The sequence below is a fragment of the Sebastes fasciatus genome, chromosome 8 (genome assembly GCF_043250625.1).
Source record: "Sebastes fasciatus isolate fSebFas1 chromosome 8, fSebFas1.pri, whole genome shotgun sequence".
Classification (NCBI taxonomy): Eukaryota; Metazoa; Chordata; class Actinopteri; order Perciformes; family Sebastidae; genus Sebastes; species Sebastes fasciatus.
The window spans coordinates 14,951,261-14,968,817 of NC_133802.1; the positions used below are offsets into that span (position 1 = coordinate 14,951,261).

Sequence of the window (17,557 nt, forward strand, 5' to 3'; positions counted from 1 at the left end):
TTACTCTACTGCCAACAGATTTATCATTAGTTAACATAATGTGCAGTCAGTGGTAGAATGTAACTACGTACATTTACTTGTACTGTACTTTAATATTTTTCTACTCCTGCCTCTTTATACTTTTATACAGTTCAGATGGAATATTGTATTTTTACTCCACTACAATTAGCTTCAGTTGCTAGTTACTTCACAAATTAAAGTTTTTGCATACAGAGCATGCAAAAATATAAGAGTACAGCTGAAACAAGTAGTCGAATGACAGAAAATGAATTGACTATCTTAATAATTTGAATTTATTTTTAATAATTTTGATGTTTGTACTGTTGGTTGTGAAGGTTTTGCTTTGGGCTCTGGGTAATTGTGACGGCATTTCTCTCTATTTTAAGAATTATTACAAACCGAAAATATCAGCTAATTTAATCCATAATGAAAATAATTATTAGTTGCAGTCCGATACAAAATTAAAGTAAAAAATGAGCTCAAACAACTACAATGATAAAATCCTGCCTTTTCATGAATGCATGAGAAATAGTGATCTAATGATATAATATATAGGCCATTTAAAAAAAAAAATGTCCTGATTATACTTGCATACCTAACATTTACATGAATGCACTGTAATTTGAGTTGTAATTGAGCATTTTTACAGCGTGGTATGAGTACTTTTATTTAAGTAAAGGATCTGAATACTTTCTACAATACTGTGTACAATACATAAAGTCATTTTTACAATGAAAGAATATGTTGTTATTTAGGATCTGCTGTGTGCTATGGACTGAAACACATTGTTTTATTGAACCATAAACAGGGAGTTGCAATCTCAGCTGCCTGAGGCAGCGCATGGAGAAGCAGGTTAAGACGTATATCAAGGCTCTGAAGAAGTCGATCAACCAGGAGCGCTTCCTGATCCGAGTCGCTGGTTTGGAGTACGAAGTGGCCCAGAAACTTCCCCAGGCTACTCCCAGTGGGGAGAACTGTGGCCCGGGCTGGGAGAGGGAGAGTGGCCGATGTGGTAAGACTGGAGAGCTGGACCAGGAGTGTTAGATGAGCTGTTTTGCTGTGATGTCCAAATGCATTTGATTTGAGAATTTTAGAACAATGGCATACTTAGAATGTAATAGTAACTCAAGACATTTAAGATAACATAGAACTTTATTTATCCTGAGGGAAATTGTTGTGCAGCAGTTGCAGAGTGGAAAGTAGGAAAGAGTGCAAATGTAACGTGCCAATAAATCCAAAATGTACACAATGCCAAAAGTGTAAACAGGTTAATGGTAAGGATCATAGACATGTATAAGAAGCGGCATATAGCTATGTATATCAAAACTAATCTATGCTGTCATAATCTGCATTACAATGTCTTGTGGGGTGAGGTATACCCTATAGGTCCACCTGTACAATCTAATAGAGTCCAATACAACTGTTCTACCATAAAGTCTACTTTAATGATGTCTATAATCTTTTTTTTTTTTTTAAATGATTAAACTGAATTGTGTCCTCTCTGACCGGAGCCGTTGTGGATATTCTCTCAGTCAGATGCTTGTCGGGGTCGTACTACCACGGTGAGCAGGAGCGCTGTGTCCAGTGTCCGCCTGGCACTTTCCAGGAGAAGGAGGGGCAGCTGGCCTGTGACCTCTGCCCCGGCAGTGACGGCCACGGACCCGTTGGGGCACGAAACATCTCCTCCTGTGCAGGTAGCTTAGTTTCGAGTGCCAGGGACAATGATAAACATGTATTTCTGATTTCAATAGTAAACCTTCTCTCCGTGTTCTACAAATGAAATCCAGGCCAGTGTCCAACGGGGTCCTTCTCCGGCGATGGGTTCAAACCTTGTTCGGCGTGCCCTCTGGGCTCCTACCAACCAGATTTGGGACGGACCCTGTGCTTCCCGTGTGGGGGAGGACTGGGCACCAAGCGGGAAGGTGCCAGCTCCTTCCATGATTGTGAAGTCAAAGGTCGGTTTGTGTTCTTTGTATACAGCCAAAGAAGAAGAATCTACTCAAATAATGTTGCAAAACCTTCCCAACTTAATGTGTATCTTCATTTCTACCCTGCAGTTCAGTGCTCTCCAGGTCATTTCTACAACACCACAGTACACCGGTGTATCCGCTGCCCATTGGGGACGTATCAGACAGAGTTTAGACAGAACTACTGTATTACCTGCCCTGGGAACACCACCACTGATTTCGATGGTGCCACAAGTGTCTCGCAGTGCAAGAGTGAGTATGAAAATTACTGTTTTGTGTTTTCAGATTTCTTAAACACGAGCTGGAGACTAATTTGTTTCGATCGTGTACGTCTAGACAGGCAATGTGGTGGCGAGATGGGTGAATTCATGGGTTACATTGAGTCTCCCAACTATCCCGGTAATTACCCTGCTAATGTCGAGTGCATTTGGAACATCAACCCGCCCAGCAAGCGCAAGATCTTAATTGTGGTGCCGGAGATTTTCCTGCCCTCGGAGGACGAGTGCGGAGATGTGCTGGTTATGAGGAAGAACTGTGAGTGTCTCTCGTTCCGGTTGTTGTACTAAATAGAATTTAGTGTTTATAGCCTATTGTATGTTATTGCATCATACAAACCTGATTGGTCACCATTGTCCTTTATATGCCTCTGCAAGGGTCGGCTACATCCATCACCACCTACGAGACATGCCAGACGTACGAGCGGCCCATCGCCTTCACAGCTCGCTCCAGACGTCTCTGGATTAACTTCAAGTCCAATGAGGCCAACAGCGCCAGAGGCTTTCAGATCCCCTACGTTACTTATGATGGTATGTAGCATCCTCATTTATCACACCTGCTGTGTATATATCCGTCTCTCTCCCCTTTTTATGCCGGCGACAACCGTGGCTGGTGATGTTTGTACGTACGTACGTACGCATGTACGTTGGTACAAACATCAGTCCGTCCATCTGTCCCATTCTTGTCACTTGGACTCAAGGATGAACGGATTATAATTTGGCGGTCAAAGGTCACTGTGATCTCACAAAACATCAGTCTTATGCTAATGATGACAATTTCACACAAATGTCTAATAGGATAAAATTAAGTGATGACATTTTGGAAAAACATGCATGTAAACTGCAACTTGACTGGTTGGCAGAGGCATACAACTGTGAGGTGATAATCCTAGTTATGACAATTTTTATGACTATGTTCTGACTTTTATGACATACTATACTATGACTTTTTTCAACGTACTTTACTTTGATGTATTTTGATTTTTTCACTTTTGACATACAACACTGGCTTTTTTATGGCTTTTCCCTACAACCTATGACTTTTTCATGACCTTTCTGACATACTATACTATATTTTTTGTGAACTACTATACTATGATTTATTTTCTTCATGTCATACTATATACATGGCTTTTTATGACAGACTATACTATGACTTTTTTGACATTTGGTCTGACATGCTATGACATTTTCGACTTACTATACTATGACTTTTCATACCATATTTATGACATACTATACTATGACTTTTATGACTATGACTTTTTCATGACAGTTTTTGTGACATACTATACTGATTTTTTATGACCTACTATGACTTTTGAAAAATTAAGCATCCACATAATTTTATAATTGCATTTTCTGAAACACTGACAAAGCATCCTATCTTTCCTGAAAAAGTGTCCTGGTCACTCTGAATACTGTACAGCCCTCTTGTACAGTAGTTTACCCAGAGTAACAGAGACACTGCTTCTGGAAAAAGATGTTGCTGCAGACATTTTTAACAGTAATTTCTAAATAAAACTAAATTCTATCCACTGCATTGTATTGGGACAGAGGTAAAAATCTCAGAGTTGGACCTAAATGATCTACATTGCTAGTTGTACCACTAGAGGTGAGAGAGGAAATGTGTTTTTGGTAACTTGGGTGAACTGACCCTTTAATATTACATTATACTTTTTACATTAAATGGTTTGAAACATCCCATAAGTGATAATTCAAAGAGTCTTTCATGACGTGACTAGTAGTAACTGTGTCTTGTGTTGTTTTTATAAATTCAGAGGACTATGAACAGCTCGTAGAGGACATAGTGCGAGATGGAAGACTCTACGCCTCAGAAAACCATCAAGAAATCCTCAAGGTTAGCAGATTTACATCTTCTTACTGTGTTTATCTGGCTTCATTTCTTGTCGATACATGAGACCACCTGGAAGAGGTGACTCAGTTAAGCAGTAAGTTGTACCTTAAAAAGGTGTTGTTAGGCTAAACAAAGCTGTTGGTAACAAACATATTAGTACTTGCATGAGTCACACGGTACGTTAATATTAGATGTCGTCATATAGTGGGTGTGTAATTTGTTTTCCAGCATTGTGTAATAGCTTCAAATGTAATTCAAACTATTATTAAAGATGAAACTCTGCGTTTAAGTGTGGCGTTTACACCCATCTGTTCTTCCCCGCAGGATAAAAAACTGATTAAGACTCTTTTTGATGTGCTGGCTCACCCAAACAACTACTTTAAGTACACCACTCGGGAGTCCAACGAGATGCTTCCTCGCTCCTTCATACGCCTCATAAGCAGCAAAGTCTCTGCTTTTCTGCGACCATACAAGTAAAGCCTACACATCTGCTGAAGCACCGGATCGTGACCCCCCCTCCCCGACGTCCCCCTCCACCTTACAGGCTATATCCAGTAACTCTCACAGGACTGAAACACAAGACATACAAGTATGTTTACCCTTTCTTATTTTCCATAGGCTTCGACAATAAACACTATGCAGACCTGAGAAATAAAGAAAATTTGTGTTATAGGTTTTTTGTCAGTTTCCATTCAGCGCAGGTCTGCAACCCCGAGCTCAAGCATTTAGTGGGGATGCAGTTTGTGAGTGGGTTTGGTTTCTGTTGTGCAATGAAACCACAAAACCAATAGAGACGCCTATTTCAGACAGTAGGAGTGATGTTTTGCGTGCACGGTTTGAGCTTGATGGAGCTTGTTATTGTATTCGCTTAAATGAGCGGTGTGAGTTCCAACTCCTACCATTAAGTATGACTGTAAGTGTTGTGTAAGTGTTGTGTAACCCTAGTTCCATCTTCAGTGTCTGTGTGCTGTCCTCGAGGAGGAGCAGTTGTTAAATTCATGTCGCAGCTGCGTTCCAGGTCATTCAAAGCCTTACTATATTTGAGCTCTTAGAGCAGTTTCCAAGGGTTTTACTGTTAAAACAGTTAATCTATGTTTTTGTTCCGTCTGTCTAGACTGTACCAGCGTTTTCCAACCTTCAGATAATTTCTGTTGCTCTTTTTTTTAAGCCAACTTAATGCAAATAAAAACAGGTGGTTTATCATTCCAGGAACATCGTAGACATTTGGGAGATGAACAACAAACTAAATTGTAAGAGCCACAGAAATGAGATAACGTGATGTCTAGTGGAACATGTCTCAGAGAGAGAGAGCGAGAGAGAGAGAGAAATGTCTTTGAGGGACATTATGTTTGCTGCTTCTTTTAAAAGGTCACTTTAATTCTTCAATCTCATATTGTCTTTCTGATGTACTCTACACACTAATAGTCTCTAGTTTTAAAAGGAAGCTCCACATCTGTAATACTTTAGTTCTTACACACAGTAAGTTGAAAATCTCACATTGCCTGTCTGAACTACCAGTTTTATTGTGTTTTTATTTCAATCTTGTAAATAATGAAAATAAATTAGACGAGGGTTGAATTCTTTGATCCTAAATTTCTTACGCAGGACCCCTAAAAATCACTTTCTGCCCTTGATGTCCCACCCGTCTCAAATCCAAAGACACCCAGTACCCCCTTTAAACACCCCATTCACATTTTGTTCTGTCCCAATGAAGACAGCTCTTCCAAAGACCGCCCAAAAAGGGCGGGTCACTTTGTTTTGTGCACTAAATTTAGAGCCCGTCATCCTGCCCTTTTAGTACAAAGTGCAATGAATGAAAACAACACATCTTAATTTTGGTTACAGTCTGTTGTGACCCACAACAACACTTGTGAAATGTGTTTTCGGCCGCATTCTTGTTGAGACTCATTGTATTAAATATTTATCAGTCACTATGGGCAGAACATGTTTAGGTTTCAGCGTGTAACTGCTCTCTTATTCAGAGAAACACTAAAAATGTAAAGTCTGTCAAGAAATGTAATAAAAAAAAAAGGAGTTTTTGGTGTGTAGAAAATATTCTTTGCGATTTCAAAACAGCAACCAAAACAGGGTAAAATTATTTTAAAATTTAACACTTTGCGTCATGTTAGGATCTGACAAGTAGTTAAAGGAATTGTTCGATATTTTGGGAAATGCGCTTATTTTGCTTTCTAGCTGAGAATTAGATGATTGATACCACGCTCGTCTGAACAGTTAATATGAAGCTACAGCCATGAGACAGTTCTGGATAATCCGCCTACCAACACGTTACATCTCGTTTGTTTAATCAGTGGTAGGGCTGCACGATTATGGCCAAAATGCTTATCACTGTTATTTTGATCAATATTGAGATCATGATTATTCATACATTTTAGGGACAAAATATTTTTATTGCAAATTCCCATTTAAATAAACGGAGCGCTGCTTTCACGTCCATGTTGTGCTACAGTCCAACCGTCAAAAATCTAAAATCCCTTACTTTGTTATTGTCATCTATAGTGGTTATTTATACAAAAACACACAATTCAAATGATTAGGAAATAAATTATTTTATTTTTATTGATAAAAAAAATCTTGGAATTAGTAATTAAACTGATTAATTAGTTCTAATTATATATTAGAAGCTGCTTAGAGGAAGTGTTAGGAAGTTTAACAGGTCATATTTCTCTCTATTTTATATTGCTGTGAGAACATCTCCTTCAAACAACTGTAGTTATTCAAGTTTCTCGCCAAAAAACATTTTACAAGATTACATTTGAACGCATCATGGTAGCGTTATAATCTACCATCGCCCGATACTCATTTTACCAAGTCGAGCTTGAACGCACCATAACGGAGCTGTGTAGTGTCATGCTGTCAGCAGACGAGCCGGTCACCGCGATCACTCTGAGCAGCATCATGGGAATGAATTACAAAATAATTAGTGTCCGATTAAGAAAAAAAACAGATATGAGAATATGAGACCTACTGAAAACGTGCCGGCTTCGATGGGCTTCTGATTGACAGTGCATCTCTAGCTTTTAGTTTAGGAAGCGCTTGATTAATGCAGCAGAGTGTTCTATAAGCGGAGCATTTTAATGTCAATATCGCAGTCGATCAAGCTTATTTAATTACGAGAAGCGAAAATCGTGATCGCGATTAATATGTGATTAATTGTGCAACCCTAATCGGTGGTTTTGGGTGGGGTATATGTGTTTCTCTATTTCATGGCTGGAGCATTCCTGGAGTCTCTGCTTGTTGCCTAGCAACCTCAGCGACTCCAGGAAGGATGCTCAGCAAGAAAGTGAATAAATATTTCTCAATTTAGGGACTATTCCTTTAAAGTCATTAGCACCACCACTGCAGTCAGATTGGTACAGATGCCTGCATGGTCACAATGATAATCCCAACCCCTTAACCTGTATATTTAACCCTCTAAATTGAGTTAATGCTTGCTCTCTGATATATAATGAATTTTTCGGGGAGTATGCTTTGTCCCCACTCGTGTAAATAAATATAAGTGAGATGGTACACTTCATATCATGTACCAAACTTTAGGACGACAAAGGGATTTTGACCACATTGTCAAACTTTAGGGCGATGCTGGGCCAAGCCATGAAGAACTCGTGTCAGTTTGAAATTCTCCTATACAGGTCTCACATTATGTCCATTTAGTCTCCATTATGTCGGCGTCGTAGCGCGCTCACCCGGCCCTCATTCCCCCTCCCACTAGAATCAGCTTCTGTCCTGCAACCTGATACATTTTTTTTTTTATTTTTTTTTAATTGTTGCCTTTTAACAAGAGTTTGCTATGATGTATCATAGAGTTGATAATGATATTTGCACTTGAATTGTTATTGCTCATGTAAAGAAATGTCTGGATTTTGTATTGTCTTTTTAAATGAATGGAATTGGTGTTCTTATTTTCTTGTAGCTTGTTTGTTCATGAAATGCTCACTCACCGTTTAGTCTATAGAGATGATACATAACATTATCAACTGTTAAAAAAAAAAGAAAACTATGTACAGAGGTGAATGAAACAAGTTTGTACTCGTTACTGCCCAAAACACTTATTGAAATAAACATACTGTACTTCAGCTTCATTTCAAACATTTTAATGTCTGAATAATGAGTTCATACAAGTTTTATGAAGTAAGAAAATAAATCACTGTTAGTGCATTATTAAAGGTGGATATTAGTGCATTATCAAAAGGTGCATTTTAGAAGAATTATTATTTATTTTTTTTAGAAGGAAGACATTTTTAAGCTTGAGAGCGTTATTTTCCATCCTCCTCCATTGGCCGCTGAACCATTCACCAGCCCCTCCAGTTGGTGCGACGTGCTGAAATAACAGGTGGTGATTATAATTTTAAAGTGTTGTAAAAATAATATCTTAAAACTCATACACAACAAAAAATTGATTACTTACATGTACAGTCAGGGAGGCCAGGGGACCATTTGCCGTCATCACCACAGGTAACCGTACTCGGGCCGGACTTCTTGTAGCCCGGGTTACACTCGATTGATATGGTGTGCCTGTATTGATACAGCTCGGTCTGAGACCCCATCCAGTAGGCGTTGCGCACATTTGGAGATGGACATGTTATTTCTGTGAGAAAACACAAGGAAAAAGAAACTTAGTCATGTCAAAAAAGATAGTTAGTTAAACAGCACTTTTTAAATATTTATATAATAGGGCTGGCACGATACACCCATCTCCCGATTCAATACCATTACGATACTTGGGTGCCGATTCGATATGTATTGTGATTTTTAAGTATTGCGATTCAATATATTGCAATTTGTGTTAATGTTTTTTAACACTAGACCATGAGAAAAAGTTGAATCATACACTTGATGGACTTTTAATTTGAAAAATATCTAAATTGATACAGTAAAAATGTTTGATTTTCAGCATGTATGTAGTCAAAGATGTCCAGAAGTCAGATATATCAGTCATAATTTATTAATATATTTCCCTCCCAAATTATGGTATTTTCTTTTAATTTATAAAGGGACATGTAATGTTTTATAATTCTGGTGAATATAATCCATCAATCTTATTTCCATATATGTATTTTGTATATACAGTTCCTTTTGTTAACACCTTATTTTGAAAACCGGACGTAGTTACGTGGGTATACTTCCGCTAACTTCTCCAAGTCCGTTGCTAGCTCTCTCGTTAGCTCCGTTTTATTTATACATGGTGGTCAGCTCCATCGGGGCCGTTTGACTGTATTTACCATAAATGTCAGTATATGGATGTTCTACAGTTTTAGCGTCGGCCAATTAGACCACGGAGATGTGAGTGACGGCTGGCTTGACTGCACATTACTGCAATACGATAACGTTTCCTGTCCATGACAGTTAGTATGCAGCTTTAGCCATGACGTCTAGCTCTGCTTTTCCTGCAATGTGTGAAACCCAAAGTGTTTCCATACTTACTTGTATGTGTAGTGTTTACCACTTTCCGAGGTTTTCTGCCTTTTCGTTTAGGCTCACTGCGGCCGGCTGCGTTTTGTTTTGGTAGGGATATGACATCACGTTACTCTGACTACAACAATAAAAGTGATAACTTCCTTCTACCTCCACATACTCAAATGAAGCAAATATATCGATTTTGGCATTAAAAAAAAAAAAGCGATACATTGGTGAATCGATCCCCAACCCTTAGTAAATAATAGTGTAAAGGACCTTTGCATTTAGGAGGAGAATCACTCCATGTCCCATCCTTGGTGCACCAAATCAGCCTTTGTCCAATAAGGGTTCCCACGCGACAATGATACTGAACCACAGTCCTGTATGTGTAAGGTGGCTCCTGAAGGCCTTTCATCAGTGCATTCGTCCTTCCTGGAGGCTCCGCACACGCCACAGCTGGAAGAGATATAAAGTAGTGTTGGCACAGCTTAAGAGGAAGGAAATTAAAAGGCCATCTAACAAATGATGCTAGTTCACTGCACCTTCACAGTCAGGAACACGTCCGTCCCAGCCTTTACTCAAGCAGTTTCTAGTTGCCTTTCCAACAAGACGATGTCTGATGGAAAAAGAATAATCAAAAGTCAGAGCGTCAGAGATAAATAATGGAAAATCTTTTAAGTGTGAAAATTTTAAGTATAAAAAATGACAGTATGTCTAATAAAATGAGAGAATGGACATTCCAATTCAAAAACAACATAGCAAGATGGTCAGAGCGGTGGCCAGTGACGTTCTTATCACTTTTTTTCGACATACTATACTATGATGTTATCACTTTTTTTGACATAGTATACTATGACTTTTTTAGACTTTGTATACTATGATGTTTTTAGCACTTTTTGACATACTATATCATGACTTTTTTGAACATACTATGACTTTTTTATCACCTTTTGAAATAAAAAAATTCATAGTATAGTATTTGGAAAAGAAGTCATGGTATAGTATATGGAACAAATTAAAAAAAAGTCATAGTATAGTCTGTCGAAAAAAAGTCATAGTATGTTGTAAAATTTTTAAATAGTCATAGTATAGTTTGTTGAAAAATAAAAAAGTCAAAGTATGTTGAAAAAGCCATATTATAGTATGTTGATATTTCTCTTTTAAAAGTCATAGTATAGTATGTAGACAATAAAGAAAAAGTCTGACTATAGTGTGTCAAAAAAAAGTCAGTATGTCCAAAAGTCATAGTATAGTTTGTCAAAAATAAAAAAGTCGTAGTATAGTATGTCGAAAAAAATATATATATCCAGCCACTCAAGGTGCTCCATCATGATCTAATCTAAATGCTCATTCACAACCTTGGTACAGCCTTCTTGCCCAAGGACACTTCAACATGTGGACTGGAGGAGCTTCCAATTAGTGGACAACTCACTCTACATCCTGAGCCACAGCTGCCCCATGAAAAGTCATATGAAAGTCATAATATATTATGTCATAAAAAATTAAAAAAGGCATAGTATGCCCATAGATATATTATATTTCTATGTTAAGAAAGCAGCACAGTATAATGATTTTTCCCTACCCCTCATCACAGACAGCTGTTGCAGTGTCTCCAAACTCCACTCCAGTATATGTAAACTGTCCATTTGTAATCTCTCCTGCAGATCCACATGGCTTTCCTTTTGAGGATGAAAAAGGTAAAAATTAACAGGTCATTATGACCTTGTAAAATATATATATATATATATATATATATATATATATATTTTTTTATATTTACATGCAGTGCATCAAGGGTGACACAAAACAGTTCACATCAATGGAACTATAAAAAAAAGTCCTCATAGGCTATCTCAAAAAAGCTGGGGCCAGATGCATAAAACTGTTGATTGATTCATGACTCAAACTGTGTGTAGGCTACACACAAAGACAGAAATATGCAGACTAATAAGGCCGCACAAGCTTTAAAAGGGCTAATTCAATTCAATAAGGAAGAATGTGACTTTGACAAAAAGCAGACTTGCTGTTCACGGTCATTGATTACCTGTAAGCAATTTTCAAGCCCTGATATAGATACAAGTGTCCTTGAGTTAATATGGAAACTATTGGCTGTCTGGAAAGTATACATTATAACTTCTGACTAATCAAACAGTTCTTTGGTAATCAAAATAAAATGATCAGTTTCTGAACACACAAGACATTTGATATAGAATTCAAAGAGATTAGACATGTAGCTCTTCAGTAATGTAGATTAATAAAGCCTTAAACAAGATTGAGAAGGATTATAAAAGTTCTTACGTTCACATCTTAGCAGCAGTGGCGTCCACTTTCCCTTCATACACATGCGATATCTGCTGCCACCTGCTTGAATGTATCCGACATCACACACGTAAGGGACTCTGTCGCCAGATGCGAAAGATGTCATTGCGATGTACTTGTCGGCGGGGTTGGCGTTGGAGTTGTGGATGTTTACTGGTACACCGCATCCCCCTGCTGAACAGAGGAAACTGTCAAGTCAAGACACTCAAAACATTTTTTACAACCGCCGTTTAATAATCTGAGATGACAGTTTGTCGTACTGACTATCCAGTAGAAATACTAACTCACTTCCTCTATCGGGTGACGGAGTTGTAACAGGTGGAGGCAGGCACCGAGGGGGTTGAGGCTGCCACAAGCCGCCCGGAACACAAGTGATCTGCTGAGCTCCATCCAGCTGGAAACCCCGACTGCAAGCGAAGGTCACGTAGTCTCCGACCCGGTATACAGAAACCTCTCCAGCACTGCTCACAGAGTTGGCCACTGTCGGGGTGGAGCAGGTGGCCTCTCCCTCTGAAGAGATTACAATTATTCTTCTGTTAAAAAGGTCATTTTCTTTTGCTCCGTAAAATGACCTGTGATTGGCCAAAGTCTCCCGTCACGTGCTAGATTTTTTTAAAGCCTGAAAACAGAGCCATGAGGAGGTGCAGAAGTCTAGTTATCTCTCAGAGCACTTGAATTACAATATACCGAAAGGTTATTATGGAAATTTTGCCCGATGGTGCCAAAAACATTCTGCTTACTGCATCTTTAAGAGATTAAACAAAACACCCTCATTGTGCGTCACATTTAGACAGTAGTTACTCACTCCTGACACAACACCGCCCAGAGATCGCCTCTTAAGGTGCAGCAACCACAGTGCGTAAAGAGTATGAATGGGTTTCGGATGAGGATGCTCTAATGTGCTGTTGCTCACCTTCACAAGACGGGAATTCACCGGTCCAGCCAGACTTCTTGCATATCATGTAGTTGAGTCCTTTCAGAGTGTATCTGAGAACAGGGAGATATATTAGTCACAAATTCAGAGGCTTATTCTGACAGAGTTTTAAAGGCTTTCCTTCAGGCTTCAACTTACCCATCATTACATACAGCATAAACTTTCTCCCCGTGGAATGAATTCCCTTCATACTGGAACTCCCCATTGGGTAGATCCCCGGCGTTACCACAGGATTTCTCTGTTGGATATAAAAGAGAGGAAATAGCCAATCAGAACAGGAATTGAGTGAAATATGATTTGGCAGATGGAACAAAAACAAGACAGACGCTTTTATTTTTACCATGTCGCAAAACAAACCACATAAGCTGCTGTAAAAGCCTAAGTGCCAACCTCAGTGAGTTTTACCAGAAAGATCTAGGGAGAGTTTTATGAGGATGTGTCGTATACATTTTCTGAAAACAGTGAAATGTTTTAAGTTAAAAAGCCCGTTCTCATTCCCAGGGAGTCAAATACCAACGCTTTGTCACAGCCGTCGTGTTACATACTGACGCACGAGGCACCCTTTAGCGTCAGTATGAGATGCACCGGGCTTTCAATTAACTACAATGTAAACCCATCTGCGTCCATATTTAACGCTCAGAGAAAGTGCGCCGGGAGTGTGGTGATGTAGATTTAAGAGCAAAAAGAGACACACCGGGCAGGCGGGAAGAGAGGTGGGTGGGTCCAACAAACACGAGGTTTTCATCCAGGAGACTGCTGACCCGGTCCTGTGCGTCACATTACAATTAGCCGTTTGTTCATGACCCGTTTTCACAACGTTCAGTGTCATTTTCACAGTTCAAACGTAGTAGTTTTAAGCCCAACCATGCTGTTTTTTCTTAAACGTAAACTATAGTGGTTTTATTGCCTGAACTGAAGGAACCTAAGCAACCCTTCACAACATTAAGCACGCATCTACTGCGACCTGAAAAGTGACGCCAAGGGCTCGTTAAGCATGTGATTACTGCAACCAAAGAAAGAGTGACATAATGTAGAAGCCTCAGGTTGAAGACCCCATGACAGCAAACATCTGGTCTGCTCCAGACAGATGTGTCTGACCTTGAACGGTCATCATAGTCACAGAAGATTTCACATTGTGTTGTCTAATTCATACTGGGATCAAAATATGTTACGCAGTGTTTGTATTAGAGTCTACAGCAGTGAGTGTTACGGCAGTATTTCCAATACTTGTGGAGCAGTCACGTAGTTCAAATTAGAGCGGGTGTTAGTCAGTCATCAACCACCAAGAGTAACAGAGTAGACCATTAGATCCATTTCACTAAACACTGTATATGAAAACATGAAAACACACCAAAAGCTAAACTTATTTTCTAGTCTTTTCAGTAAAAACAAAACAAGGCAGAATATTTTAACAGTGTACCTCAATAATAATAACAACACATCTCCCTTTGATAATAAACAGACATACTTTCTCATTTTTTTTCTTTAAGATCTATCAGCACCAGCAAGACCAGAAAATGTTGCTAGACATGAAGAATTAAAGCTACAGTCCAACAGCAACAAACACCAGAAAGTTAGTTGAAAACTATGAATTTAAAGTAAATGGTAGTCGGTATCAGGGATATTTAAGACACTGTTTGTCGTTCTAAGAGTTTAGGTTTAAGGATAGCAGGTATGAACGGGAGAAAGGATTACAGCAACCAGCGTTTCATTTTTCAACCCTATGTGTTGTTGTAATTGTTTAGGTTTATGGTAGTTAAATCTAAATAAAACACTAATAATGCATCTTGCTAGATATTCAAACGTAAAAAAAAAAAAAAAGGTATTGGTTTTCCTTGAAAAGGGACTATTTGTAACTTTTTAAGCGTATAAATGTAGCGGGTCGTCACACATGCGCGCTCGCATATGCGTATTCGCGTGTGGCCGCTGCCTCTCCTCCTCTGCCTGCCTGCCTGCCTTCACTCAGAGAGCGCACGCGTTCTCAGCTCGCTCCACCTCTAGACGTGAACACGCGCTCACTACACACTGCAGAAGAGTTATTTTAGCTCTGAGAATATCTAGTGAATGGACGTTTGTGCAGAAATAAATGCTGCAGCTCCTCCAGACCAACAGAGGTTTCCTGTGTCTTGTGAAGTGACGGAGCTCCTCAGCTAGTAACGTTATCGTCTCGTTACCGACCGGGTGCCGGTGTCTCCTCTGCTCTCTCCGGCTGCCGGGGGAGAGAGCAGGGAGACACGCTGCAGAGGCAGTAAAAGCCAACACTAAGATCAGATCTAAATCATGTTCATGGAGAGACCTTCGTCTGGTCAGCTAACATTACTGCCAAGCAGCTGAAATATAGAGTGATATTGTGGTTTTAGCTGACGTGTGTCGCCTCACTGTTTTGAACCTGAAAATCAGCATAATATGGGACCTTTAAATTTTAGGGATCACAGGTGTGTTGGAGTAACATGCAGGTTGCCTCCATGGCCACTAGGGGGCTCCAGGCTGCTGTCCTTAAATCTATTTAAAAATAACTCCGAGAATACGTCAGTGAAATCAATCATCTATGAAGGAAAGACAACATTCAACAGTCTCTGTACACATTTATTACTTAACTGGAAAGCCAACAAGTATACCAAAGTGCTTACTTTCGCATTTGAGAGTCAGTTTGGTCCATTTCCCAGCAACACACTGCACAGCTCTGCTCCCTCTGGATGGATTGAAGTCCTCTCCGCAGACATAGTAAACCTTCTGCCCGCTACTGAACCTCTGCATGGGCGAGTATCTCTTGGCTAGTTTGGTGAGCGGGTACTCCGGTGGTGCAGAACATTTCTTGGGTACTTGAGCTATATTGGGGCGAAAAATAGAGTTAAAATATCAATAAATAACAATAACAATCTGCTAAATGTTCTTTTATTTACCTGAAGCAAGTAAGGCAAAAGATAAAACCAGAATATTCCACCCGAGGTCCATGATCTCCTGTGCAGTGAACTAATCCTCCTCCAGGTTACACACACATATGAGCACCAGCAGGTCCAGATGAAGCAATTAGTAGAGGAGGAGGAGGTGAGGAGGTGTGGCCCAGCAGGAGACCAGCTGACTCACTGACATGGAGACAAGAACAGGGACAAACATGCTGCACAGCACACACACATGAAACAAGGTCAGAAAAAGAAAGAAAACCAATTAGTATTTATTGAGAACATTATTATCAAGTAAACCAGGGTTACAGCAACCTTTACTATCAAAAGAGACATTTTAGGCAAAAACAACAACAAAAAAATCTGTCTGGAACCACAGCATTGTGATGAAGGTAACACAGTTTATAGTCTAAGTATATAGAATATAAGTCTAATGCAGAGAGGGCCAAAGAGCAAATGTACTACAGAGTATTAGGGCCACATTGAGGGGAAAACATCTGAGATTTCCAGAATAAAGTCATAACTTTATGAGAAAAAAAGTCGTAATATTACGAGAAAAAAAGTCATAATTTAATGAGAATAAAGTCATACTATTTCAAGAAAAAAAGTCTTAATATTACGAGAATAAAGTCATAACTTTACGAGAAAAAAAGAAAATTAAAATGATGAAGAAAATTACTACTGCTATATATATATATATGTGTGTATACTAAACTTCTGACTTTATTCTCATAATATTATGACTTTATTATCGAAATCCCAGATTAATTTTTTTTCTCAATACTCCGTTTTACCATCACACCATAGGCCTACAACAATGATAAATAAAATTGAAAATGTAAACAAAAAACAGTTATTCATTTCCATTTTTAAAAATCCGCAGGGAGCCACTGGAGAGGGGCTTAAGAGCCGCATGTGGCTCCGGAGCCGCAGGGTGCTAGGAGACCCCTGAACTAAACTTACATCTTTCAAACAGAACCCATAGTTGTAATATGGTGAACTGCATGAATAACTTTTAGGGATAAACCAATTAAATTGAATCCTAAACAAGCCAAACCAAGCATATACACTGTAGAGTCTACAGTATGTCTAGACTTTTGAAAATCATGTAAGATCCAAAACAAAATAGAAAAACAAAATTCCAATAGTGCTGTGAGAGTACACATTTTTCTAATGGAGGGGAAAGAAAGTCTTATAGTGTTTTTAGAAACATAGAAATCCAAAAAGATCATATCTCACATTTCATTTCTCACCTCAAATGTTTTCAGAAACATCTTGTAGTGTACTGTTTAGCTGTAAAATCAAGGCCTATGGAAAGGAGGCTGGGTCACGGGCGGACATGGGTCTTGGGGTACAACACATGCGCAGTGTAACTGAAGCTGCGGTCGTGCGTTGCGATTCGCTCAGTTTCGGCAAGTGCAGGCCAGATTTTACTGAGCATGTGTTATGTCCCCAAAGATATGACGCGTTGATGACGTGTGACCCAGCCTCCTTTCCATAGGCCTTGTGTAAAATGAGGAAGTTTGGGAACGCTCAGTCTCTGAAATGACCTGTGATTGGCCAACATCTCCCGTCACAGGCTAGATTCTTTAAAGCCTGAAAACAGAGCCATGAGGAGGTGCAGAAGTCTAGTTTTCTCTCAGAACACTTGAATTACAATATGCTGAAAGGTTATTATGGAATTTTTGCCCAATGATGCCAAAAACATTCTGCCTACTGCAGGTTTAAGGGAACAAAACAAAATATAACTCCTCAAATACCAAAATGCTAATTAGGCCCTTTAATACAGTTCGTCTAAACCCAGTCTGATAAATCATGAATTGCATTATACTGCAAGGTATTTCTAATATTTTGTACACCTAATTTAGATCAGTTAGGGTACTAAA

The 17,557-nt window shown here is 39.1% G+C and overlaps 2 protein-coding genes across 4 annotated transcripts in view; one reads left to right on the forward strand and one right to left on the reverse strand.

Moving 5' to 3' along the window:
* Positions 1–8,115, forward strand: part of scube3 (signal peptide, CUB domain, EGF-like 3) — an 88,785-nt gene extending 80,670 nt beyond the window's left edge. For both annotated transcript variants that reach the window (XM_074643706.1, XM_074643707.1), the window contains 8 exons: positions 809–1,012; positions 1,533–1,694; positions 1,788–1,955; positions 2,058–2,219; positions 2,304–2,501; positions 2,621–2,773; positions 4,024–4,103; positions 4,425–8,115. In XM_074643706.1, coding sequence (XP_074499807.1) covers positions 809–1,012; positions 1,533–1,694; positions 1,788–1,955; positions 2,058–2,219; positions 2,304–2,501; positions 2,621–2,773; positions 4,024–4,103; positions 4,425–4,577 — 1,280 coding nt within the window. In that variant the 3' untranslated portion in view covers positions 4,578–8,115. The remainder of the gene's footprint in view (positions 1–808; positions 1,013–1,532; positions 1,695–1,787; positions 1,956–2,057; positions 2,220–2,303; positions 2,502–2,620; positions 2,774–4,023; positions 4,104–4,424) is intronic.
* Positions 8,116–8,196: 81 nt separating this feature from the next.
* Positions 8,197–15,832, reverse strand: LOC141772582 (complement component receptor 1-like protein). Of its 2 annotated transcripts, none has more exons than XM_074643709.1 (11): positions 15,672–15,832; positions 15,399–15,596; positions 12,907–13,006; positions 12,748–12,821; positions 12,123–12,344; positions 11,814–12,005; positions 11,098–11,194; positions 10,058–10,131; positions 9,792–9,971; positions 8,527–8,706; positions 8,197–8,439 (listed from the first exon to the last, which is right to left on the reverse strand). In XM_074643709.1, the coding sequence occupies exons 1-11, from the start codon at positions 15,721–15,723 to the stop codon at positions 8,411–8,413; spliced, it is 1,398 nt and encodes a 465-aa protein (XP_074499810.1). In that variant the 5' UTR covers positions 15,724–15,832; the 3' UTR covers positions 8,197–8,410. The 2 variants fall into 2 exon arrangements, with proteins under 2 accessions (XP_074499810.1, XP_074499809.1); XM_074643708.1 differs by having other exon boundaries at positions 11,814–12,008.
* Between the last annotated feature and the right edge of the window lie 1,725 nt (positions 15,833–17,557).